Source organism: Squalius cephalus (genome assembly GCF_949319135.1).
Source record: "Squalius cephalus genome assembly, chromosome: 12".
Taxonomy (NCBI): Eukaryota; Metazoa; Chordata; class Actinopteri; order Cypriniformes; family Leuciscidae; genus Squalius; species Squalius cephalus.
In genome coordinates this window covers 11190968-11217638 of record NC_137133.1, presented here as the reverse complement: position 1 = coordinate 11217638, position 26671 = coordinate 11190968, and the positions used below count along the sequence as shown (strand labels likewise).

Sequence of the window (26671 nt, the reverse complement as noted above, 5' to 3'; positions counted from 1 at the left end):
AATTTATGATAACAACTGCAATATAGAGAAGTAATATAGGAAAATAATCAACATTTATGATTTTACAGCATAACTGTATAACCGACTATCTGTATATCTGTATAACTGTATAACAATAATGAATGTATGATAGGTCATCATACATTATGCAAGTCCACTTTTTTCTTTTGAGGGGGCATTCAGATTACTGAACATTGTAAAGGTCATATTATACACATGCAGACCCTCAAAAGTACACTATGTAACTTTCAGCCCTTTTTCGGTTAAAACAAAACTGCATGCATTTTTACCGAAGAAGTGTTTTGGGTGTTTCGGCTCTGTGTGACTGCGAATGAATATGGTTATCCTACTGGTCATAAATGAATATGGTTATCCTACTTACTGCTCATAAACCATTTCATTACTAGGCTTAAGAGAATAACCAGTTTAGATGGAAAGGATCTTAAACTGACTAGCTGAAGATGTTAATATTTCTAAACCCATTAATATACAATCTATTTCTTTGAAAATAAATTCCAGCACAGCTCTACAACAACCATAATGAAATGACCCCTCGCAGTAGATCATGATTTACAATGAATTCTGTTAGAGAGCTATGGCAATTCATCTGTTCAATAAAATACCCTACTCATCTGAGTAATAATAACTGCATCTCTGCATTGCTTTTACAACATTTCAAAGCCCTCAGTTCTTGCCATCTCCGAAAAGCCAAGCCAATCTGGATTATCTTTTTATTACAGAAGCTCCTCTGGACTGCTTTATTTATCTTTTCTTTCTTTCTTGCTCGTTGTAACAACTAACCTATTACACTCCCACACCATACACACATCAAAGTAGCAACCAGGCATGAATGAGTGACGCAAGTCACTATGGATAAAAAAAAACCCTATCCCTTTAAAACAGAATAAAGTTTAATTTATTTTGATGTATGCTTTTCACCAAGTTATCTGCCAGTACTAAATACAAATAATAAAGCCAATCATTTAGCCTAGCTTTAAGGCTTGTACCAGTGTCTGTCTCTTGAAGGCTTCATATGTCTCAAAAGAGGATAATTCCCGGTTCTAAAATCTACTTTAGCATGTATTATTAAAACTCAACTCTCATTTGATTTCCATTATTTTTAACTCTTTCGACTCTTCGTCTTTTCATGGCCTTTTAACATGGAAGCATCAATAATACAAAACCTTCTACTCTCAAATCTGAAAAAAGATGTATTGGTTTCAGTGTAGCACAGACTAATGGTCCAACTTTACTAAGACTTGAAGTGTGTTGAGGTTTAAACTTGAAGTTGTTGTTAGTATTTGTATATACTTGTAAATTAGTATTTATTGTACTGTGTAATTTAGTCCTGCCAAAACTTTATAATTTGGTTAAACTAACTCAAATTCAACTCAAAGTGGACAATTCTGTAATCTCATAAATACTCCCTGATATGTTTGTTAGTAAACCAGTTTAGTCTTGGGATAATTGTGTTCTGAGCTATTTTGTTGGTTTTCAACGTCTCACACTTACAGTTCTTACAGGTCACATTAATACCCTCCAACACACTGTAATGCAATTGGCATCCTCATCTGATCTTTGTCCCAGCTTTTGCGGCATGCACCCATCAGCCACCTCCGATCTGGGGTGCAATCTTCTGCTTTCTCGAGGGAGCCTTATTCTGGAGGGGACCTGGTGACGCACCCTTCACAATTCAGATGAGAGGAGCACCCTCCCTCCGTCGTCTTCCTCTGATTTTCATTTTCTCTCACTCACACGCTCGCTTGCTCTCAGCAGTCACACAGCTAGCGTGACTACTGAAGGCTTTCCGCTGCAGGGAACCCTTGCCTGCTACTTTTGCTGAGGGGGTTTGAACAAGACACATTCAAAGGATGTGTTTGATGTAGAGCTACAAGCGATTCATGCGTCATGAAGAAGTTTGTGACTATTGTTCTACGAGGCCTGGTCAGCTTGTCTATCAAACCCGGAGATAAAACCTGGAGCAAGGAGCATGCCCGGCAGCTCAAGAGAGAGGCCAGGAGAAGACGGACTGCATCTAAGTTGGGAAAGGTGATGCAAATAGATGTCCTGCTCGGAGATGAGAGGGGGAGCTTGTTAATACCAACCTGTGCCTTTCAAGTACGGTTGGACAGCAAAGTCATTTTGGTGTTTTCATGAAATCTTTGTTGCAAGTAGTTCAGGTAGTAGTAAGTAATGTCAGTGCAAGCAACATTTGACGTTGCATCTATATGTTAATGTAGTGACAATTTTATGGTAATTCTGCTAAGAAGTAGCAACATATGGGTTACTCTCTATATTAAACCAAAATTGTTGCTGACAGCATTGTATAGAACATATAGTACTATAAATCTAATCATAAAAATGTAGTCTAGTTTTACTGCCAAAAAGTAACAATCTCTTGCATGGTTTCATACACTGTGCCAAGACAGTCATTGGTTTTGGTTCTCCATCTCTGTCTGCTAGGCTTTGTCATATTGCTAAATGGATCTGATTGGCTATATTAAGATAGTGGCAGGGGAGGGGGTGTTGTGGGGCCTGGAAAGATTTTGGGATCACGTTTGCTGGCAGTCATCATTCATTTTCATTGTCCAGATTAATCAAGTAAGAGTTGACTGTCTGGACATTGAATTATATATGCCTTCTTCCACTCTGCTGAAAGGAAGAATTCAGTTTTTCAAGGTAACATTTATTAACTTTTCAAGAGAACGAGATTATGAACTGTGACGTGCAGGTTTGCTGGATTGCTGCAATGTTGTGATATTTTTGACCTGCTTGAGTATTTCAGGTCAAATCAGCTTTGGTATTCAACATTTGAAGACATTTTAAATGGGATTTGAAACCAGTAGACTGGATGCTTACTTGAGCAGATCTATCCTTTACACGCATGCTAAAAGAAGGCTGCTGATGATAATGTTGCAGGACAAGAGCTTAAAAGTTGATGTACTATGCATAACTTTAAAAGAATATGTTGATAATTATTGGTTATCATTGTCCAGATTGACATTACCACATTTGGCTTCTGCAGGTGAGGAGGCTTTTCTCATGGCAGACAGACAAAGCAGAGACAAAGCAAAGCGGTGATGGAAGTATAGCACTGGGAGCTGTTCGGTAAAAGTTACCTTCTAGGACACTATTTATGTTCAATGAGGGGCGGATGGGTGCATAATTTAGAGTGAATGTAATCCTGTAAAAAAATTACGAGTTCGAGAAGTTGACTTCTTTTTTCACCTAAGATGAAAAGCAGCAACCTGAGCTGATCTGAGGACAAAATGCTAGAACTCTCTTTTATGTCATACTGTCAACAGCCAAGAACTGATGGTCTTCACACTGACTGAAACGGGGATTTCTGCACGTCTGTTGATCTTACTTGGATAACAGATCCTATCACTTAGCTTGAAAGATTTTGAACTCTGACTCAACTCACATGATTGTTGTTTTCACTGTACAAAACCATATGACTCCATTTTTCTAATCATGATTTCAGCCCTTCAAGAATTTCCATGTCGTATTTGTTTTTCAGCTAAATCTAACAGTATTCAGGTAAAGACATTGAATAATCAAATGTAAAGTAACACTGCATAGTCTTCACTGTATAAATTAAATATAATTAATTAATTCAATTTATCTTTATTAAAGCTACAAAAGTGATTTTCTCATTCTCTTTTGTTGTTTGTTTAACATTGTTGACAAACAGCTGTGGGTATATTAGGCTGCTCTCACTTTAAGACAAAATGCACGGATCCAATATAATGATACGCATCCGTTTTATATTCGCAGAGACAGGCATTTTGACATCATTTTGTCTGTTTAAGCTCAAATGAAGAGAAATATAACTGAATTCGGCTCTGGTGCGTGCACAGAAAACAGCGAGCGAGTTCCAGTCTTGTTGCGCTTAATGATTAAACTGACAGTACTTTAAACGCATACAAATGATAAACTTTCATTCTGTGATGGTTAGGCTAAACTTTGCAATCAATCCGCGAATCACACCGGAAAAGATTCGAACCGGAACCGATCAACTACGATCCCTATACTTAAAAAAAACATATAAATGCTTTTATTCTGTTTTTCTCTGTTCACAGAAGTGCTGCAGGTGCATGCCATGACGATGTGTGAATCCTCATGCCCTGTTGTTGCTGCTATTTGCGGATGTAAAACTAAACCCCCGGAAAACTCATTTTGGTATTTTTAAATGGTCACAGACACTGATTCATTCTAATTTAACTTTATTCTAATGTAACATAATATTATAGGTTAACGGTTAATGATCGGTTAACGAGTTCCGGTTGTCCTTAGGGAAAAAAAATGAAATGAACATCCCTAGTGGGAAATATTGTGGAATGGGTTTAAATATAGTTAAACGTGTTTCATTGCACTATTATCTGTATTTTACCAAATATATATATATATAAAAAAAAAAAGCAGAACATTAGAAATCATTTTAAATTCTGCATGCTCATATTGTTTACTAAAATCCCTTTCATTCCTCATTGAGACTATCTAGCGCCCTGTGTGCGTAACTTCAGCAGAAGTTGGCTGCGGTTGGTGCCGGTGCTCAGATAAACATGTCATTCTGTTTGATGCAGTGACAGTGCGTACTGTGAATGCAAAAGTGCGGTCATGTTTGTCTCTAGTGCTTCTCTGCACTGCTTGAGGCCTTGACATAATGACAAACCTTACGTTATCTGTCAGGCATGGTGAATTTTTTAATTAGCTGAACAAAAGTGTGTTTCTCTCACACACACACTGTTTAAAAAATCTTTTGTAATGCCTTCTCATTGCTAATTGGTGTTTTTTACATAATTGTTTTTTGCAGCACCTCTCTTCTTTTGGTCCTAACTAAATACTCCATTCATTTGTTCATACCTTCATTCGTTCGTTCATTAATTTTTATTTATTTATTAAAATGCCATTTAATACAACAGTTTAATTACACTTTGTTAAATATCCAGGCAGTGAGTGAGTCATATATTAATTAATTGCCATTTGTTTGTGAATCAAACTAGACTGGTATGTTGGCTTTTACATGCAGGGAGGACAGTGTAATAGTCATTATTTATTTATAGTATTTATTTTGTACCATTTTTGTGACTGTCATTTCACATTGAGTCTAGAGTTGAAATACTTTGAAATAAATTTTCTTTTATGCTGTAGATTCTGCAGCGACACAGCATTTATACTGAGTAATGGTGCAAGGAATCATTGTTTATATTAAGTTAATAGACATTTTCTTTTGTAATTTTTTTTTTTTTATTTAAATTATTTTTTTTTATTTGTGTTTAAACTCAGTGGCAGTCCTGTTTGACTTTGTTTCTTGTAAACCAAATATCATTGTTCACTGTTTTTGCAGGTTTTTTTTACATCTTTGAGGGACTTTCTTCTAGGGGTGTAGGAAAATATTGTGATATTGCTATATGTTCGGTGATACTGTATAAATTCTCAAACACTCAGATCCTCAGATTATCCAGCTTTATCAGCAAGTTACTTGGACCCATTTGCACTTGTTTTATTCTCCCTGCAGGTTTAGTGTGCACCTTTTTTGTCCTTCTCACACACATTCTTTGTGCACGGCCTACATATTTCCATTCTAGTGTTGCACCACACAGAATCCATTGTTGAGTAAATACACAAAAGAGTCATTTTGATATTTCAAAAAAACTTGTGTGTGGCCCAAATATTTCTTTCCTAGTGATGTACCAGACAGAGTCCATTGAAACTGACCAAATCCAATTGTTCCTTTCAACTTCATGCACAAAAGAATGTGAGTGGTGTTTCTGCATCTGACAGGTTTTCTTCAGTGCAAGAGCTCTTTCCTCTCCCACATACCTGTGTTTTGAACTGCCCTCCATTCAAGAGAAAGTAATGTAGGGCTTGCCTACCTGGATGCTTTAGGAAGAGTGGATTTACATGGGTTTTGTAAGAATTGCACGTCACAGACATACTTATGGTGTGAAGTTAGAGTATTCATTAGTGCACTAATACTGATAGAGGAGTATTCTTAACCAACCCAACTAGCAATCATTAAGACTAAATCAATAATGGCCATGCACAGTTGCACACCCCACACTTACTCCTAGGTTTCATCTGTTGTATATTTGCTGGTGTGTGTGAGCCACAGAAAGTGTATGTTTTATTATTGTACCATATTGATACCTGTGCTTGTTTGGGATTTTAGAGAAATTTGATAAAATGTTAAAGTGTAACTTGGCCGATTTTCAACCCGCTTTGTATTGTTAACAATTTCGGTAGTATATGTAAATGAACAATGTTCTCGTATGCTCTCAATTAGAGCTGCACAATTGTGGATAAATTGAAAATCAAAATTTTTTGTTTTGTTTCAAATAGAGATCAAGGTTCTCCCACGGTTCTGAACAGACAAATAAACAAAATAACATGTAATTTACTAGGTTGTGACAAAATGTTAATTGCTGCAATCTATTTAAAAACGTTTAATTTGAATCATTCATTCAAACCGATTAAAAAAAAATAAAAATTAATGACTCACTCAAATGTTTTACTAATTTCATCACTGGATGAATTAGTGTTTTTTAAGTCATCGAATTTAATCGATAAGACTGTTATTTGAAGCGTCAAGTTACTTTTCAAAAGGTGATTTGCTCTGTTTTGATCGTAGGAATAAGATTGCATGGGTTTTTAAACCGAGATAGCAATCTTTTAAGAGAACGGTTATTGTAAGGGTAAGTTTATCACTGAAATCGTACAATCTTATGGCCTAAAACACTGCATTCATGGTCATCCAGTTTGAAATGTTAACTTCAAACAGATTGTCCAGAAACAGAATGATAACATTTCAGATTGTCCATCTCTGTATTTATGATTCTTTGCAGTCTTTAGCCACTGCCTACAACGCGCTGAATCCTTCACTGGAAACTGAAAGTAACTCACTCCTGCTAAACATTTACTCTTTGAATTCTTGCACACGGGAACAATACAGGTTGACACCATTATGACTAAAAGTTCACTAAGAAGTATTTCCTACTAAAGCAAGATGCTATTTGACTAAGCGTATCCATAGCAGACTGGTGGGTGTGGCTTTGGATGACAACATGCCTTGCCCAGTGCATTATGGGTGCATTAAGTTTTCCTACCCATTTGGCAAAAGGGAAGACAGCATCTTTTTTTCTCTGTTTTCTCTAGTCAGGTAGCACGATTTCAAATTTTTCAAAAATGTTTTGCCTTTCTACTGTATAGGCAATATATTGAATGCCCATTTTGCCAGAAAGTGGTACTTGAAGTGGTACTCCTTTAAGAGAAGCTCTGCCAGCTGACTTCACATTGACAAGTCATTCGACATTAAAAACCTGGGCCCTTTATGTCCCCAAGGTTGCTTTTTATTAAACCCCTTTTTTGCTTTGTGAAGTGTGTATGTATTTTTTCCAGTATCCTTTAATGAATAGAAAGTTCAAAAGAACCTCATTTATTTTAAGTAAACAACTTTTGTAACATAATGTTACAAAACATGATTTTACTGTCATTTTTGACCAATTCTTATGCATTCTTGCTGAAAAAGTTTCAATTTTTTAAACCTTTGACTAATAGTGTCTTTAAAATATCCATTAAAAATCTATTCTAAAATTATGAATTCAAACATATTTAAAGCCATGTCAACAAAAATGATCTGATTTCAAATTATCTGAAAACATAATCCCTTCGACAATTTATCATGTGAAAATTTACTTAAATATACTTTCACACACATGTGACTTGTGAAAAAAGTAATACAATTTATTGTTTGTGAATGTGAACAAAATATTTGTCATTTCCAATCAAACTGTAATTGTCAAATTATGCTAAATATAAAAATAATAGTTAATTGTGTATATGATACATCAAATAGCTATGAAATTAGCCATAAGACGGGTGACAGTTCAGTTTCATTTTTATTTCAGAGTGTTATTAAGCACAAAACATAATTTGAGAAATGATGGAAATGGTAACCGACTTGACAGAATTATGCTCTGACATATGTGCTTGTACATACACTTTTGGACCTTGGACGGTGGCAAATGCAATAAAGTAAACTCCTGAAACACTATTTGCACTCTCACTGCTTTAAGTCCTCGGGGCCAAAAGTGCCCGTAGTTGAAGAAACACTCATTTATCTTGGACATACTCAATCCTCTCTTATGACTCTGCACCACACAAAGGTCAGACTTACTTCTCATTTGGAGTTATGTCAGGTATTGCGATACTTTAGTCTTATATAACAGATATATAAATGTTTCCCCAGCCACATAAACCTCATGCCCTTTTGTCTATCTTGAGAAATATCATGCGTGTGAGACACTGGCCATATCGCAGACCTCTGTTGTGTCCAGTCGGGATGTTTGCTTGATGGATGATGTAATGAATCTGTCACCTTCTCTCTGCCAAGCTACACAGTGTCACGTTTGAAGTATAAAATGGCAGTGCAGTACTATATTGCAGACAGTAGAGTAGTAGATGATCATGATCTCATCTCCACGATTGGGAGGTAATGATGTCTTATATCATCCACTTTCTTGATCTTCCTTTCTGCCTTTCTTGCTGGCTCTCTCTCAAAGTTTTATTAGTATGACTGTGTATCACAATGTTGCAAATCATTAATATAATATATATATATATATATATATATATATATATATATATATATATATATATATATATATATATATATATATATATATATATATATATATATATATATATATATAAATGATAATAAAAAAACATATACAGATCATGTCATATGTAGCATAGTAAATAAATAAATGAAATCCATCTAAATAAATGAACCTAACGGGTCTCTCTAGAGTCTCTCTTATTTTGCACCAAACCATCCACCTGTCACACTTCACTTACAGCAGCACTAATCAGCCCACCACACCTGTCAGTCACTGTCAAGCTAACTGGCCCAGGCGTTTCCCTCTATCAGAGTGAGTTATATAGCTGAGGGGAGGTGCTAGAAATCTCCTTTAACAGACTCTGGACTCAATGTGCTGTATTTTCGTGGTATATCTTCCCATATGCAACTTCTCAAGAGGTAAAGTTCTTAATGACTAATGTTATTTAAGTTGTTTGAGCAATGGCACTGCCCCCTAGTGGTCTTATGGCTCAGTGGGAATCCCTGCCTTTCTCTCTTTATGAAATATTCAAAATATTCTCTTTCTCTTTTTCTCTTCTAGATGATTTTAACGGTGTATTTGAGTGATGGGGAGCAGGCCCTGACGGAGGTGCCCATCACTCCGGAGACAACTTGTCGTGATGTGGTGGAGTTCTGTAAGGAACCGGGAGAAAGCGGCTGCCACCTGGCTGAAGTTTGGCGTGGAAATGGTGAGATTCTTTGAGTCCCTCCCTCTTGTCCTTAGCCGTTTGTAGCAAGTAAATGCAGGGTATTTGTAAGCAATGACTGTTGCAGGATGTAAGTTTCTTTCATTGACGTTTCTTAAATTAAATGGTGAAAAATATTGCGAAGCACTCAGCTTTACTTTAAATCATTTCTACAGACTCCAATAGCCTCTCGTTTTCTCACCTTCCCACCCTAACCATTTCTTTCAGCAAAAAAAGATTTATCCTTTTACTCTCACAAAGATGCACATGCTCAGTATTTTGAAGAATCTGGCAGCAAAGGAAAAACACTTACTTAGTCTTTCAGACATAACTGCTACTTCTGTTCTGACAGCTGTGTGCATGTTTTTTTCCCTTCATTTTTCCATTTTCTCTTGATGATAGTGATTTGTATGACCAGCTGTTTGGCAGAAATGTTGTCTTTGCTCAGGGAGCCTTCTTTCAAAAGCCCTTCCATCAGCACTGTGTCCTTTCATCTTGAAGTGCATCTGTCATTGAAATCGTGATGAGCCCAGTTATTTTACAGCAGGTGATGGATCGTATATGATGCATCATTACTGTCTGGATACTAAGTGGATATTTTGCCTCACCAAATCTTGTGGGGGGGGGGTTTGTGGATATTAGCAGTCAAGGATTTTCTATAAGGTTTTTATATCTCAAAATAATTATTTTGGAATATCAGTAGTTATTGATAAGTTGTATTTATTGGAATAATTAATTGATAATTAAAACGATTGAAGGGCTTTTTCATGTAAAAAAAAAAAAAAAATTCTGGGTAACACCTTAGTTTAGGGTCCAATTCTTACTATTAACTAGTTGCTTATTTATTAGTTTGCATATTACTAGGATATTCTACATGTCTGTTTTTCACACATTTGTATGGTTGAGCTTCTATATTTGATATGCTCTATATGAAGAACAGATTTAATTTAGCCTTTTATTCACATACATAGTGTCTCTTCAGAAGACTTAAATGAAACCACTTGGTTCAAATGGATTGTTTACAATGTCTTTATGAAATATTTTGCATCAGTTTTGGTTACGTGGACTTTTGATGGAGGGACAGAAATCTCTCAGGTTTCATTTAAAAATATGTTGATTTGTGTTTAAAAGTTGAACGAAATTTATTCAGGTTTGGAACGACTTCAGGGTGAGTTAACTGACAATTTTCTTTCTTTTTTTTTTTTGCTGATCTAACCCTTTAAATTAATTTTTAAAGTCTGACAATAAACTAAATATTCTTGTTTTATAAGTAGTATTATGATTAAAGAACCCAACCCAAATCCAGGGGCAAAAATATAATGTAGACTTATATGTGAGTGGTCTCTTTTGACCTGGACTTTCAAGCAGCCGCCTAGCAACAACCCTAGCAACCACCCAGAACACGGAGTAAGAATAAGCAACTGTTTTGGAAAAACTATGACGCCCACCCGCAGTATCCTAGATGTGACTTTTACATGGGTCAGGACCTTTTTCTTCAGAAAATCTAGTTGTTAAACAGTTCTTGTCCAAAAAAGCTGGTAGTCAAAGTGAATAGGCATAATACTTTGCTTGTATGAGGAGTTTAATGTTCTTGTGATGTTTTGGGTGTTTAGCTGAAGCTTTAGACTCTAGGTTGGTAGGGAAATTGGCCTGCTCTCACTTTTTTTGTGAACGTCCTTGTGTGCTTTTCTTATATTCTCCACTTTCATACTTTCTTCTATTATTGTGTGTAGTTTTATCCCATCCCCCTCTGGGTGGCTGCCAGGCTTCCAGATGTCCCTCCACCTGTTAGCAATGTCCAAAATGTTGTTTTTCCCCATTTATGTCTCTGTTGCCCACCCAGCCCCGCCACATTCCTCTGGCTGGATGCCACGTTTGATTCAATTTCCTAGTTCTCTTGATCCCACTATGTCTGTTCTCCTGCAAGGTGTGGCTTGAAGTGAGTAACATTGGAATAACACTCTCCTCAGCATGAGAGTGTCTCGCTCCTGCTCTCATGTGAACACACTACTCCTTCGTCTTTTTATCAGCTTTTTTCCCCTGAGGAACAAAACATGATATTTCTGACCTTTCTAATAACAGAGTGCATGGTTTGTTGTTTTAATGCACTGTGTCTTATGTTTTCCCCTCTCCAGAGCGACCCATCCCCTTTGACCACATGATGTATGAGCACTTGCAGAAATGGGGCCCCAGAAAGCAGGAGGTGAAGTTCTACCTGCGCCACGAAGACTCGCCCACAGAAAGCAGCGATCAGGGTGAGAACACTCCCTCTTGACTGGTTATAGGCCACGTCCTGCCCACCACCGCTTTCTTCTCATTGGCTGACAGTGGCAGAATGTTTTTCATTCCCTTTTCAGTGGCCTCTAACATGTGAAAGAAAGAGACAAGCACATCCTGGCCGAACAATGTAGGGTTCTGTTTGTGATTCAATTCTGTTGTGCTATTCACAAAATGAATCAAAGTACGGTAGCTTTGAAAGTGTCAGTGCCTTCAAACAACACTGAACAAGGCAAAGTGACTTGGGAAGTCTAGCACAATAAAATAATATCAAATACCATATTTAAGATGAAGAAATATTGATGAAATGAACTCAAAGCATATCCCAAACTGAGTAGGCCACAAAAATACTCAACCTAGGCAGCATGTCTGTGTGGTTAAAGTAATATACTGGTTATATAATCAAGCATCTTGCCTTTACTGGACAGGTGCAAACACACATTCACTTTGTTCAAGCACAGCTTGTTATGGGTGACTTAGTTGTGAAATAGTGAAAATTTTGCACAATGGGCATTTAGAGAATGCTTATTGTGCAATATTTTAAGGACTCAATTTTAGTACTTGATTCATCTGTAAATTTAGTTCTTTGATTTAGATAAATTACCAAAATAGATGTACGAATGCATGCCATGCTGTTGTACATTAAATTATAAATACATTTATACTTTCAAAATATAGTAATATTTTATTAAAAGAAAATGTCCACAATTTTAAAGCAGAAAGACACATTAAATCACTAAATTTATAAATTATAGCAAAAAAAAAAAAAAGAGAGAGTTAGAAAGTGCTGGATGAACACACACATTTAACATAGTAACCTGAATAATTTATTTTCTTGTAAATGTAAGGGACATTTTGTTACATGTTATAATTGCATTGGAGTTACAATTCTTATGAAAATTGCTTGCTGTCAGGGCAAGCATTTTTAACAATGGAAATTATTGTGTGAATTTCGAACGTGCTAATATATATTGCATAGATACATTACCGTTCAAAGGGTTTGGTAAGATTTTTTGTTTTTGAAAGAAGTCTCTTATGCTCGCCAAGGTTGCATTTATTTGATCAGTAATACAGTAAAAGAATAATATTGTGAAATATTATTACAAATAAATCCATTAAACTAAAATCATTTTCCATTTTAATATATTTTAAAGTGTAATATATTCCTGTGAAGGCAAAGCTGAATTTTCAGCAGCCATGCATTTCTCCAGTCTTCAGTGTCACTTGACACGATCCTTTAGAAATTCTTCTGATACGCTGATTTGGTGCTCAAACTTTTTTTTTTTTTTAAGCAGTGTTGAAAACAATTGTTCTGCTTTAATTTTTTTCAGGATTCTTTGATGGAAGTAGTTCAAAAGAACAGCATTTATTTGAAATATAGATCTTTTGTAACATTTTATATGTAAATACTGTCACTTTTAATCAGTTTAATCCTTGCGGAATAAAATGATTAATTTCTGCATTATTTTCTCACACTTTTGAACAGTAGTGTATATTCAGACGTTTCAGAATCTAAGTGGGAAAAACCTCTGAAGTAATTTTATGAAAAGCTATTTTCACAGATTAGACGGATAAAACTGACTTGTCATCACTTTATTGTACAGTTTTGTATATCAGGATGACCAATGAGATCTCACCATGGACAGACTGGTTGCTCGCATTATCCCTGAACATAGTGTAATGCTTCCACATGTACGTGATCAGTGTTAACAGAGCTAAAGTCTTTCTTTGTCTCTTTCTTTATCCTATCATTTGTTTGTTTTTACTCTTTTTGTTCACATCCCAGTGAGGTTTTTCCTATCACCATAGGCAGGATTAGCTTGTAGTGAGCGTCCACATGGATTACGGCATAAACCTGAAACCCCTGTGTGTGGGAGGGAAAGAGAGGCAGTAATCCACTGAAAGCACAAGCTCTGTTCCCAGTGTCACATGGCAATAACAAACAGGCATTTAAACTTTTCCTCAACAGTCACAGTCTTGTTCAGCCAACCATGTTTTGCTTGTTAAAATTCCACAATGTATATTTAGATGCTTTTTTGTGTTCATTCATGATTGTGTTTCACAATTGAATGTGCTTGTTTTTTTTTTTGATGGACTCACTGTATTATATTTCTCCACTCTTAGGGAGCCAACAGTCTCAGGAGCAGCCCAGCAGGAGAGGAGGAAACAGCTCAGACATGCACAACGAGAATGGGGTTAGTTCATATCACATCCTCATCAAAATGTGTGCCTTTTTTTCTAATCTTAGCATTGTGGTTATTCCAAATGCATCCTGGGGGGTTGAATTCCACACACTTATAAAATCTTATGCTTTTCTGCTTACTATAATGCAAAGTAGCAGCTGCAAAGTTCTGGCTGAAGTTGACACTCTTCAGTACTGAAGCGTTTCAATCACGTCACGTTATTCAGTCTTTCTCTCTTAACCCGAGCCAAACGCAGCCAGACCTGTCACGTCCCAGATTCACTCAACATTTTCTTTCATATTAGCATTTGTCACATCACTCATTCTTTTTGTGTGCTTCCTGCAAAGAGTGGTCCACTGCGCTCGTCTCCTCCAACCATCTGGCCCAGATTCCAACAGGGGAAAAGCCAGGCTCCAGGAAGTGGAACTAATTCCACCTTTAGGGAGAAAGATAACTGTAGACCACCAGTGTATGGAATGAAAAAACGCAAGCATTTATGGGGGCATGCTTTTTTCCATACAATCGTCTCGATCTTCAGAGATGGAACGATGGCACAGGTAGTTGGTCGGTGAGGGAGCTGATTAGTGATGCTGTTGCCAACCAGGCATGAAGTCTCACCACTATGGTGCTTAGCACACACTTTTTTTCTGACAGGTGCTGCCTTCCTGTAGGGACTGTTACACAACACCCCTGTCTGCCTGTCTTGTCAGGTACCCATATGACTCTCATTTTCACTCTCTGTTTGTGTTTGAGTGGATTCAAGAGGATTAACTTGTATGGAATTTGGCTATCTTGGCCCATGATCCTGCAAGGTCTCTGTATAATTTGATTGAATGGTTTAATTTGCCATCTGTTCAGAAGAAACAGAGGGTGAGGACAGAATGAGAATTGCTCTGCCATTATAGTAGTTGACCTGGAAGAGATATATCTCGCACAAGTTTTTGTCAAGCGTTATCTCATTAAACAGTTGGTCGGAAGCAATGGTTTATAGCAAAAGTTCATTAGTATTTAAAGCTGCTGTCGGCAACCCTGGAAGATTGAGTGGACTTAGCCAAAATTTTGAATGTTTACAACTCTCATGCCCCTCCCCCACTATCAACTAATACCCTCCCATCGAGTTCGTGAGGGTCAGTGCGTGTGCACCAGATTTTCTGTGAACGCGACCGTCTCATCAGCATCGATCAACACCATGGAGTACTCATAAAGTAAATGGTTGATAAAGCACAATTATCTGTCGAGAAGAAATGTTGCAAGCTCTGACCTCCTAGCTCTTGAGGTTAACCGAGGAATTGGAATCTTTTCCGCCATCACTCATCGTTACTGCGCGAACTTCAGGCGTGTGCATGTGATTGTAACGTGCGCGAGGGGGGAGTGGGATCTGTGGCGTGTGCACGACCTGTGATTGACAGTCAGATCTCACACCCCCCTGCGCTGATTGGACCCGATGATCCGGGAGCGGTGGATTTTTGCAAAACAAATAACACGCTCCAGGTGGAGTTAGAAGCTCGGGTTTTTTCTAAAACCACCTTATTTATGTTGTTCTGTCGGATTATAGTGTCGATTTAATTGAATATGATCAAAAAAAATTTGCCGACGGCAGCTTTAAATGAGTGTTTTTCTTAAGAATTTCACTTCTTCACACATTTATTCATCAACTTTGGTCGTATGAATTACTGTTGTGTTTGCTTTGTGTGGTTTTTGAAGCGTCAACTTTATTGGCACCCTGCATTTACATTACAAGGACCCACAGAACAGAATTATTTTTCTAAACATTTTCATTTGTGTTCATCTGAAGAAAAACCCATATACATCTGGGATGGCATGAGTGTGAGTAAATGATTAAATGACCATTTCTTGGTGAAATTTCTGTCATTTCAAAATCGTGTTAATTTTGTCAGCAATGAAGAAGGGGTGTGTTTGTTCGGGTTGATTTCAAATATCAACATTGGCCAACAGATTATTTCAAAAACGACTTACCCCACCTTTAACAGAAAAGCTCTGATTGGGGGATTTTACCTCTTGACATCTGGCAACCTGTTAATGTTTTGTCTAATCGCCCCAAAAATAAAGATTTTGGTAAAGATTTATTTTTGAACTACATTTTAGGCTCGTCTTTTTTCGTCAACGATATTGCATGTTGATATAGTCACAGTTATCGTTTAGTGACCTTGGTGTCGTCTTGTCATAGTCTCATCTTAGTCATGGGAAAAAAAGCTCATTGGCGAACATTTTTCATAGTTTTTAACAACGAAATTAACACTATTACAAAAGCAATCAGCACAGTGAAGAATTTCACCAGATGGACTTCCAGTATTTACTTCCTGTAAATATCCCTATGCGAATTTTGTGTGAAGTTCAAGTTTGGTGAAACATATTGCTTTGGTAGTGACCTCTTTGAGAGCAGAAATTCAAAACTTGGCCATTTTTCATAGTGCATTGTACCTATGATGCACAGCTAACCTCAAATCATTCTCATTGATATCCTGTTGTCCACCCTACGTCAGAACAGACACTTGGACTGAGTCTGAGCCTCAGAGTACAGCTAAGACAAAACTCCTGGCATATTTCACAACAGCTGCTTTTTTTTTTTTTTTGGGGGGGGTCGTTTAATCGGATTTCTCCCCCCGGTCTCATCTTACTTCTAAACATGAACAATCCTAAAGCAGCCCATCCCTGTACTTAAAGTAATATCTCTCCCTGTCCAGGATTCAAGGCAAGTCATCTCTGGTACACAGACACTGTGCTGACTCAGCAGCATGACATTTGTGTGTTATATATAAATATAATATAATATAATATAATATAATATAATATAATATAATATAATATAATATAATATAATATAATATAATATAATATAATATAATGTATAATACAGCACGTGTGAAATTCTTTTAAACCTCATAACACGTTAAGCTGTATTGTTATTCTCCCGTTACGTTTTTATTATTTTGTGGATTACACTCGTTTCATGACATAACCGCTTTTAAGAGGATCATCCCCCTGGTTTTACAGCAGGGCTGTTTTCTCTGCTTTGACTTCTGTTTCTCTGAAGATTCTCTGACTATTTTTTTTTCTCTCTCTCTCTCTTTCTCTCTTTCTCTTTCTCTCTTTCTCTCTTTCTCTCTCTTTCTCTCTTCTCTCTCTCTCTCTCTCTCTCTCTCTCTCTCTCTCTCTCTCTCTCTCTCTCTCTCTCTCTCTCTCTCTCTCTCTCTCTTCTTTCTCTCTCTCTCTCTCTCTCTCTCTCTCTCTCTCTCTCTCTCTCTCTCTCTCTCTCTCTCTCTCTCTCTCTCTCTCTCTCTCTCTCTCTCTCTCGTACAACACCACGCCCAGTGTTCACAGTATGGTAAATCCCTGAATGTGTGGCCACATTTTTCCCCTTATGAAATAGTGGGTGGCCCACTCTCTCTCATTTCCTATCGCTGTCACTCCATCTGTTGTCTTTTGCTCTTCCTGAGAGTTTCCTTTCTAACCGTGTGGCGTTTCAGAGGGTCACCGTGGCCCTGTCTACAGTGGAGGGTGTCAGTGCATGCTGGGACTTTCAGTCCTTTTTGTTATTCCTCTCTACTTGTTTAATTGTTTCTTTCATCCCATCACCCCATCCCTGCACACTTCGTTCATCTACACAGCTCGTGACTGACTTTGTGTCCCACGGGAGAGTCTAAAAGGTAAGGCTGCCTCTGCTCTCCATGCAGAAAAGACCATCCTACGCACAGTCTCTTTTCAATAATACATTTTTTAACATTCATAGACTTGAAAGGCATAGACTTAATGCCTTTCAATGGTTAAATCAGCTGTTGTCAGTCTGTGTGTGGTCCATTGAACTTACTAAAGTAATAAGAGCTGTCTGTCTTTTTATTGTGTTCTTTGTGATAGATTAAATGGGTAATAGACTGCTCTATGCTATCTAATAGCACTAGAGCCACTGCTTATACAGGAACACCATGCCTGTCCATCACACATGCAGAGTTATGAGCTCCAGAACGCTGAACTGTGTGGGTAGATCATGTTTTATAAAGTTGAAGCTGTTCTTGCGTGTGTGGGCAGATACACTCTCCAGGGCTTCACGTGTTCCAGGTTTTGCTGTTTCTTCACTCATTTCCCTCAACACTTCGCTTTTCGTCATGAATATAATTATTTTGAAAATGTCTCTTGATCTTTTATTCTTAGTTTCTACCTTATTCTTCTTCCACTGAAACAGTTATGTGAACTTGCATGCAACTTCATGATTTCAGGTTTATTATGAATAGCTTGCTAGTTGTCTGCTTATTTTCATAAGTGTATGAAGTGTATGCATATGTTTGTTAGTTTGTGTCAGAATTAACATTTATTTATGTAGCAGATTTTGTATCCGAAGTGGTTATGTTGATTATTTTATATTAAATAGCAGTTTAACTACAAGATTTATAATGTACAATGTTTAGAGGGTTCCCAAAATGACATTATAGCTGAAATATACCCTAATATATTAGAATAAAATCGATCTGATTAATAAGGTCAAAGACCTGGTGTTCTAATGTACAGCTTATCATAACATTGCTTGAACATCTTTTACATCCTCTCTAAGATCTGCACAGCTTTCAGGCCAGTGCCAATAAATGAGCGCCGGTCTAAATCTTAGTGTGGAAAGCGGATTATATGTGTGCGTCCTCCATGCCAAGAGTCACAGCTGAACATGCTGTCCGTGTGGGTGCATTCTGTGGAGTGATGAAGGATGGATACTTGTATTGCTCAGCTTGTTATAAAACTCCTTGGATGTGCAGCACATCATCAAAATAATATTTCTGTTGGAAGGCGAGCTTAGCTTTTATTTCACCAATGTGCATCCAAAGGTGCTTTGATTGGGAAATGCTGCCCTGCAGAGATGGAGTATTTAATGCCAGAGTTTGTCCTGCAATTTAAGTTTGGGGCATAGGGAGAATATATATATTTTTTATATATATCTCAGCAGCAACGCTTGCCAATTAATTTGCACTTTCTGGTTTGCTGACATGTTTTTAAGAAGGTGGATTTTGGACAGATTTGTAGGCTTGCCGGTTTTACACAGTGTTTGTCTGTACACCATTTACATTAATTGCCCACCATGGCACCAGCCCCTCTGTCATTTTGTATTTTTATTGAAACAAAAACCATTTAGTTCAGTTGGACAACAGATACTACAGTTATAACTGCTCCATACAGCACGAGCTGCAGTCGTAGCACAGTGCAGCCGTAGTCAGATTACACGTGACGAGAGTAAGGAGAGATGACTGATAAAATGATGGCAAAGGATTTGGTGCGCAACAGATCCTGAGCGTCATTGACAAACATCTTATCTTGTCAAATGTGCGGCCCTGCTCCCTGTGCACAGAGTATGCATGATTGCGAAATAACCTGTATATATTGATAGCGGCTCAAACCACCGCATTGTGGTTGAAGTTAGCAAAATGTCTGAAATGGCTTTTTACGAAATAGTACTGTCCCATGTATCCATTGTTGCAGAATGTGAAGTCTCTGGAGAAGCATGCTGTAGTTGTTCTGTAGCACATGATCTATAGCACGATGGCCTGGAGTCCAAGTTATTACCCACTGACCTCCTTTCTTTGTCTTGTATTGAATAAACTGCATAACAGAAATTGTTGTTACTTCAAACCTACGAGGCAAGAAAGCAGTGAGCAAGATCTTAGCAGTGAAGTCTTCAGCTTGGCCACAGGAATGATATAGTCTGCTCTTTAAATAGCTATCATTTCTTACTTTACCTTAGGGCTGATTATTGTTTTAACAAGCGTCGAGTTTCACCCCACAGGTGAATGATCTCTTAGATTTCCCTATAGATCTACGGCCATATTTGTACAACTGCATCTGGCAAAAAGGATCATGCCTTGCAGTCTGACTGGAGGGCGGTCGAGAGCTCCCTCCGCAGAAGAGACTGGGGAGTTTTTTTCTCTCCAGAACCACTTCAGAAACGGATAATCAAATCAGTCTGTTGTATATCGCTCCTTGCGCCACATTGAAATAGGCTCTTTACAACCAATGTGATGTGGTCATACAGAGTCGCCAGTGTGGGTAAACAGAGCATGACACAATTGGCCTTTAAGCCGTGTATCACTCTCTTGCAAACTGAATTAAATAATTTCAGCTTTAATGAAATAGGGAGATATGCCATGCAGTTCGTGTTTATGGGAACTGCATGAAAAGCTGCGTCATTTATTGGTCAAGTCGTGTTGAGCTATATGTTATGCTTTCTTGTTATGAAGCAAAGTTGCTTCGAAAGTTGATCATTTGAAGTATTGAAATGTTGTTTTTGTGCTGGTGTCTTCAGACACATTTGAACTATAGGCAACCAGTCTTCATAAGTGTATCTGACATATTGCTTGTTTTATTCTCAAGCAAAGCGGTAGCAGTGGGGGAAAAAGTTCAATCTCTCACTTTGATTTAAAATGACAGTTGATTTGATCCAGACCCGATTGGGCCCTCTGCTCCAGGCAAAAGCCACTTTTTTTTTTTTTCTTCTTAGAAATCACAAATCATTAGTTGAATGGAAAGGACAGTTTTGTTTTGACACAGAGCATGAGCACAATCTTTCTAAATTTGTAATCAAAGGACGCTTCCAGTGACACAGTAACCCGTTCAAGCTATTTGATATTTGTTTGAGATTTGTTTGCTTTTTACTTTGTAAATGAAATGTATAATATTGTGAAGTAGTTTTACAGTTATATAAATTCTATTTTAATATTAAAATATAAAAAAATGTAATTTATATTTTCAGCATCATTACTCGTCTTCAATCACTTGTCACATGATCCTTCAGAAATCAGTCTAAAATATTTATTTGCTGCTCAAGAAACATTTCGTCTTATTATTAATTTTGAAAATAGTTCTTTAAATGGCAAGTTCGAAAAAACATTTATCATCTTTAAAAAGAAAAATCTTGCTGACCCCAAACTTAGAATAGTGTACTTTTTAAAATCATTAGATAATATTTGCATTATTATTGCTGAACCTTACATGTACATTTGATGTCTATTCATATTTATAATTATTGTTGTTGTTATCCATGTTGTGAAATATTTGTTTGTGTGTGGTGTCATGTCTATTTTGTTGTAACATGGTTCTTTTGGTTCTAGCCCTTTTGTATGTTGTCAGTTGTTACTGTGTTTAAACAGTCTTTTTCCTGGATTTTTTGCTAACCTCTTATAGCTTAAACCACTTATCTTAATCCATTTTATAATTATATGTTGCTGTAACAATACTGGTGATTTAACCGGCGGTTTTCACACGTAGTGATTTAAAGTGAAGAAATAAACAAAAACAAGATATTGTGAGACATGAGTATTCAACCATCACATCATAGTGGAAAAAATACTACCCATGAATTATAGATATAGATCATGGTATTAACTTGGCTAAGAATAGAAGTAGCCGTGGGCTATAGGTGACCTGGCAAAACCAAGCCACAAACATCACCATAGTATCTTTCTCATGCTGTGCATATTTGTGCGCTCAGGCAGGTTTAATGTTAGTATTAATGCTGATAGATTGCCACATTAATGCATCATTGAGCAGCATTACATTCCAGAGTTTTTCAACTTTTGTTGTGTAGAAAGTTTATGTCAAATTTTCTTTTAAACTTTCTATTTATCGAAGAGTCCGGGGAAAACATTATCACGTTTTCCACCAAAGTATTTAGCTGCACAACTGTAAACATTGATATTAATAATAAATAATTCTTGAGCACCAAATCAGCATATAGAATGATTTCTGAAGGATCATTTGACTGAAGACTGGAGAAATGATGCTGAAAATTCAGCTTTGAAAACACAGGAATAATGAATTTAGATAGAAAAGTTTTTAAAAGTATTTTAAATTCTAATAATATTTCACAATTTTACTATTTTACTGTATTTGTAATTAGATAAATGCAGCCTGGGATAAGAGACTTAAAAAAAAAAAAAAAAAAAAAAAAAATATATATATATATATATATATATATATATATATATATATATATATATATATATATATTATTACAAAAGGTTGCCAAAGAGAAACATTTTCTCTAGTGGTCTCCACTTTTGGACCCCACCATATTGTGGATTGTATTTTTGGCATGATGCAATTAACATATTGGGAAAGTTGATAAACTAATTTGACTCCAACTGATATGCCTGATTGCGCCTAGTCCTTACATAACCTTAATGACCGGCCCAGCTTCAGCCTAAAACACTGAGTGCACTTGTATAGCTTTTGCTTAGAACAGCCCAGAGACAAAACAGACTGTTGACTTTTTAGGAAATGGAAGCATTGCTATATTGACACAGACAATAAAAGATTTGAATCTTGAGGGGAATCTTTTGCACAGCCTGAACCAGACTGTTAATGGTGTTCTGCTCCAGGTTTATGTAAGTCGTCCTACACTACACCATGTTCGCATCATGTGCCTTGAATCAAATTCAGTTTTGCTTGATTGCTGTAAATGGCAGTCTATCATGGCAATTGCCATCTGTGTATTTTGGTGCCTTTAATCTTTGCTACACAGCGGTTCTGCTCTGCTGCCATGGCGACACCCTGGCGACAGCCACGGTGACGGACAATTGCTCTTATCTTCCAGAATGCAGTGACAGAGAGTGGGATTCTGGGATGCATCTCTGGCACAGGCCTGTTTTAGACCCTTTCGGCTAAAAGCGTCGCCATCCCTCTTCACGATGAGCATAGCAGGTCTACGCTAACATAGCGCTCATGCTATAATTAAGCTCATAGTGTTTACTTGGCCACAGGTCATTTCACACCCAAGTTTCACTACAGTGAGCCCTGGTTGTGTCCGTTTCTCACAGTCTTCTCTGTCATTAATGCCTGTAGAATTAAACCAGTCATCTTTGTATTCTTGTTTCTGTGCATATATTTTTTTGCCTGATTGTCCCTCCTTTTTGATTGTCCTCTACCTCAATCACGCTCTCTCTTTTTCTTTCCATCTCTCTCTCTCTCTCTCTCTCTCTCTCCCTCTCCCTCTCCCTCTCCCTCTCCCTCTCCCCCTCTCTCTCTCTCTCTGTGTGTAGGTGGGAAACCCTCGCGTGGAGCTCACTCTCTCAGAGCTGCAGGAGATGGCCACTCGTCAGCAGCAGCAAATTGAGGCCCAGCAACAGATGCTTGTCGCTAAGGTAATACGCTCAGATGTGTCTTTTGATGTGAATCTTTTTATAGATCTTTGTTTTCATCTGTGTGGGGACTACACACAAATATTTCCTCCAGTTAGCTTTTGCAAGTAAATCAAACATTGGCATAAATTAATTCACTGACATTAAAATGGCATTATATGACATTAAAATGGGTTCCTATTTTGATTTTATTGATATTGTGAGCATCATTTTCTTTAGACCTGACCATTTATGTTGACTGTTTGTTGGTACTGTGTAGTGTATTATCATATGCTTTGGCTTTATTTTTCAGGTAGAATTTAGAATTTCCTAGTTTTTAAATGTCTAGGTTGTTCATCAAATGTCAGCAAATTTGTAACTATTATTAATCTTATTATTAAAAAGGGTTGCAAAATAGAAGCATTTTCTCTAGTGGTTTCGACTTTTGGACCCCACTGTATTGTGAATTGTATTTTTGGCACGATGTAACTAACATATTGGCAAATTGATTAACTTATTTGACTCCAATTGTAGATGCAAATATTTTATCCATTTAGCATTTGCTATTGAAACAAACATTGCAATTAAGTCAGTCACTGTTTCTATTTTGATTTTATTTATATTGTGGATGTTAAAAACCTATTTCTCTAGCTCTTAAACAGATTTACCATATATTTTGACTGTTTAGTGGAATTTACCAGAAATTGGCAAATAAATTTAGCCTTTTCTTTATTTATCGATCTACATTTGTCCTAGAACCAAACTTGCAGTTGTGCGATGTCTGAATAGCTAGCAGCTGAATAGTTGCAACATATCTTTGGGAAAGGTGCTTGAGTATCGTGTGTAATCCAATGCTTTGTCTTGATTTGTCAGATAAAAGTTCTTTTTGCCAAAAATCTTTACACTACAAAAATAAAATTGTCATCATTTACTCATCCTCAAGTTGTTCCAAACCTGAATGAATTAGTAGGAATAGTAGGAGAAAAATACAATTGAAGCCGTAAACTTTTTACAGACATTCTTTAAATTATCTTCTTTTGAGTTCAGCAGAAGAAAGAAATTCATACAGGTTTGGGAACAACTTGAGGGTGAGTAAATGATGACAAAATTTTCATTTTTTGGGTGAATTGTCCCTTTAAGTCAACAACCATTTAAAGGGATACTTCACCGTTTTTTCATATTAAACTATGTTCTACCCTTAACTAAGACGAGTTGATACATACCTCTCTCGTCTCAGTGCGTGCACTCAATCGCTCTGGCGCGCGGCGACACTTTGATAGCACTTAGCTTAGCCTAGTTCATTCATTACCAATGGGACCAAACAGAGATGAAGTTAGAAGCGACCAAACACCTCCACGTTTTCCCTATTTAAATACAGTTACACGAGTAGTTACACGACCAAGTATGGTGACACAAAATAAAACTCACAAAGTAAAAAGTCACGCTTGAAAAATTCTCTCCCTCTCACTTCTGTCATTAGAACCAACGTGACTTTTTACTGCGCAGAGTCGAAGTGCTCCCAACTTCAAGTGCTATTCCGCCATACATTATAGTTATCCTTTTTACCCGCTTAGAAAAGCGCCACGTTTTATTTTGTGTCACCATACTTGGTCGTGTAACTACTCGTGTAACTGTATTTAAATAGGGAAAACGTGGAGGTGTTTGGTCGCTTCTAACTTCATCTCTGTTTGGTCCCATTGGTAATGAATGAACTGGGCTAAGCTAAGTGCTATCAAAGTGTCGCCGCGCGCCAGAGCGATTGAGTGCACGCACTGAGACGAGAGAGGTATGTATCAAATCGTCTTAGTTAAGGGAATAACATAGTTTAATATGGAAAAACGGTGAAGTATCCCTTTAAGCCTTTTTTATTTTAATTTTTTTAAATAATTTAAGCCACTGAAGTTTAACTAAAGTTCCCATTATTCATTCTGAGAAAAAAAAAGACTATAGATAGTCTAAAAACAAGTAGATAACCTTAGGAAATAGGAAGAGCTGTTGATTAATGTGTCTTTTAGTGGTGATTTAATTTACACTGCCGTTTCTGGGTGTTTACTCATATTTGCACTATACATTTTTTCGTAGGGTCCTAATATGTATGTGAAAGATTTTTTTTCCCACTCTCCATAAACAATCTTTATGTAAAAAAAAAAAAAATCTTTAAAGTTTCAAGCGAACTGCCATGTATATTTATGTTATGCTATGCTATGCAAATAACTGTAATTAAGACATTAAGTAATTATTCAAAACACAGGTGCTTGTTGGGTAAACCTCTAACTTTTCAACAATGATAATAAAGAGCTTAAGCTGCTTCATAAACAGTGTTGTTATTAGATATTTTAAGTTACTGAGCTCATCTTTGTTTTCCTCAGTGCCATTTATAGGTCATTACAACAGGCTTTTCTGACCATTATAGGGGTGTTAGTCATGGGAACCACAGGCTGAGGCGGGAAACTGGACGATACCGAAAATGCCAATTATGTAGTAAACAACTCTGACATGCTCTGTATGCGGTGGCAGGCATTTCTCATCCACACAAGCGCTAAATAACTTAGTTTCTACATTCAACAAAGAATGATGTGTGGAATCTAGGACTGGTCACACTTACAGACTGTTCCATGATCAGACCCAACAAGAACACTGATCTCAGAGCTTTTTGGATTATTATTGCTGTGAGTCGATGTGCTGTGATGACTATGAGCCTCCAGTCATTGACAGTCCACCATGTGCTATTTTTAGTTTTCTCACTCACTCAGAGACACTGTTTCCATTTTACTGCATCTGTTTGTGTTCCCTGCAGATAGGCAAAGAAAACAACAAAAAAAGAGCCTAGTTGCTTTTATTTTCTGTTAGTTACTCAATAAGTCAGGTTAGTAATCAGCATCTTTTCCCACAGGTACTACAATTGCTCTTAATAGCAAACGTCTTCATGCTTGATGCCGACAGTTAATCACTAGGTTGTCTGTCTGGTTTAAGTGCTGTATTGTGATGCAATGACAAGATCGTATGGTGTTGTCCTGAATGCACTTTACTCTGTTAGGGCACTGCAGATGCCACAGGCTCAAACATTACTTTTCCTTTTCTTTTTGAAAACAGAGAGATATTTTCCTTTAGGACGATCATTCAAAATTTGCAAGTGTAGTTGTTCTTGTAGTCTACTACAATAGAGTCTGATTCAGCTCTTGCATTTATCGAGATTACTGGTTGGTTTCGGGAATGGATCAAACCAAACTCCATTCACTAGCGTCTCTGGATACCTAGTATACAAATTACATGTACCATAACAACACCTTTTTACCATAATGATGGGAATTTGCCAAAAAGTAGGTTTGTATGTCAAAACAGTTCCAAAAGTTTAACAGACAAATTACAGTAAAGCTTATTAGCGCAAAAAGACAATCTGATCATTGTGCTAATAAGCTTTACTGTCATAAGGTCAATTAAAGCCCATCTATAATGGTTGTAGAGTGGTTCAGTGCATACTTTTTGCATGCTCATGTATGTATTGTGTCTGCAGGAGCAGCGGTTGCGCTATCTGAAGCAGCAGGAGCGACGGCAGCAGCAGGCTGTGTCTGAGACCGAAAAACTACAGAGGCTGAAGGAGAGGGTGGAGAGTCAGGAAGCCAAACTCAAGAAGATCCGTGCTATGAGGGGCCAAGTGGACTACAGTAAAGTCATCAATGGCAACCTGTGTATGTACTTGCTTGATCACTGACTTAAGCATTCATCCAAGTGGATAGGTTACTGGACACTGCTGTTTATGATGTGGTT

The 26671-nt window shown here is 37.2% G+C and overlaps 1 protein-coding gene across 5 annotated transcripts in view; it reads left to right on the top strand.

The window, feature by feature from the left end:
• The window catches only part of ppp1r13bb (protein phosphatase 1, regulatory subunit 13Bb), a 51324-nt gene that overhangs the window by 12283 nt on the left and 12370 nt on the right, over positions 1-26671 (top strand). For 4 of the 5 annotated variants that reach the window (XM_079889264.1, XM_079889262.1, XM_079889263.1 and 1 more), the window contains exons 3-7: positions 9186-9333; positions 11466-11585; positions 13732-13802; positions 22826-22927; positions 26418-26592. In XM_079889264.1, coding sequence (XP_079745390.1) covers positions 9186-9333; positions 11466-11585; positions 13732-13802; positions 22826-22927; positions 26418-26592 — 616 coding nt within the window. Of the gene's footprint in view, positions 1-9185; positions 9334-11465; positions 11586-13731; positions 13803-17391; positions 17459-22825; positions 22928-26417; positions 26593-26671 lie in introns of those variants that run through there. The other variant, XM_079889265.1, reaches the window with a different exon arrangement.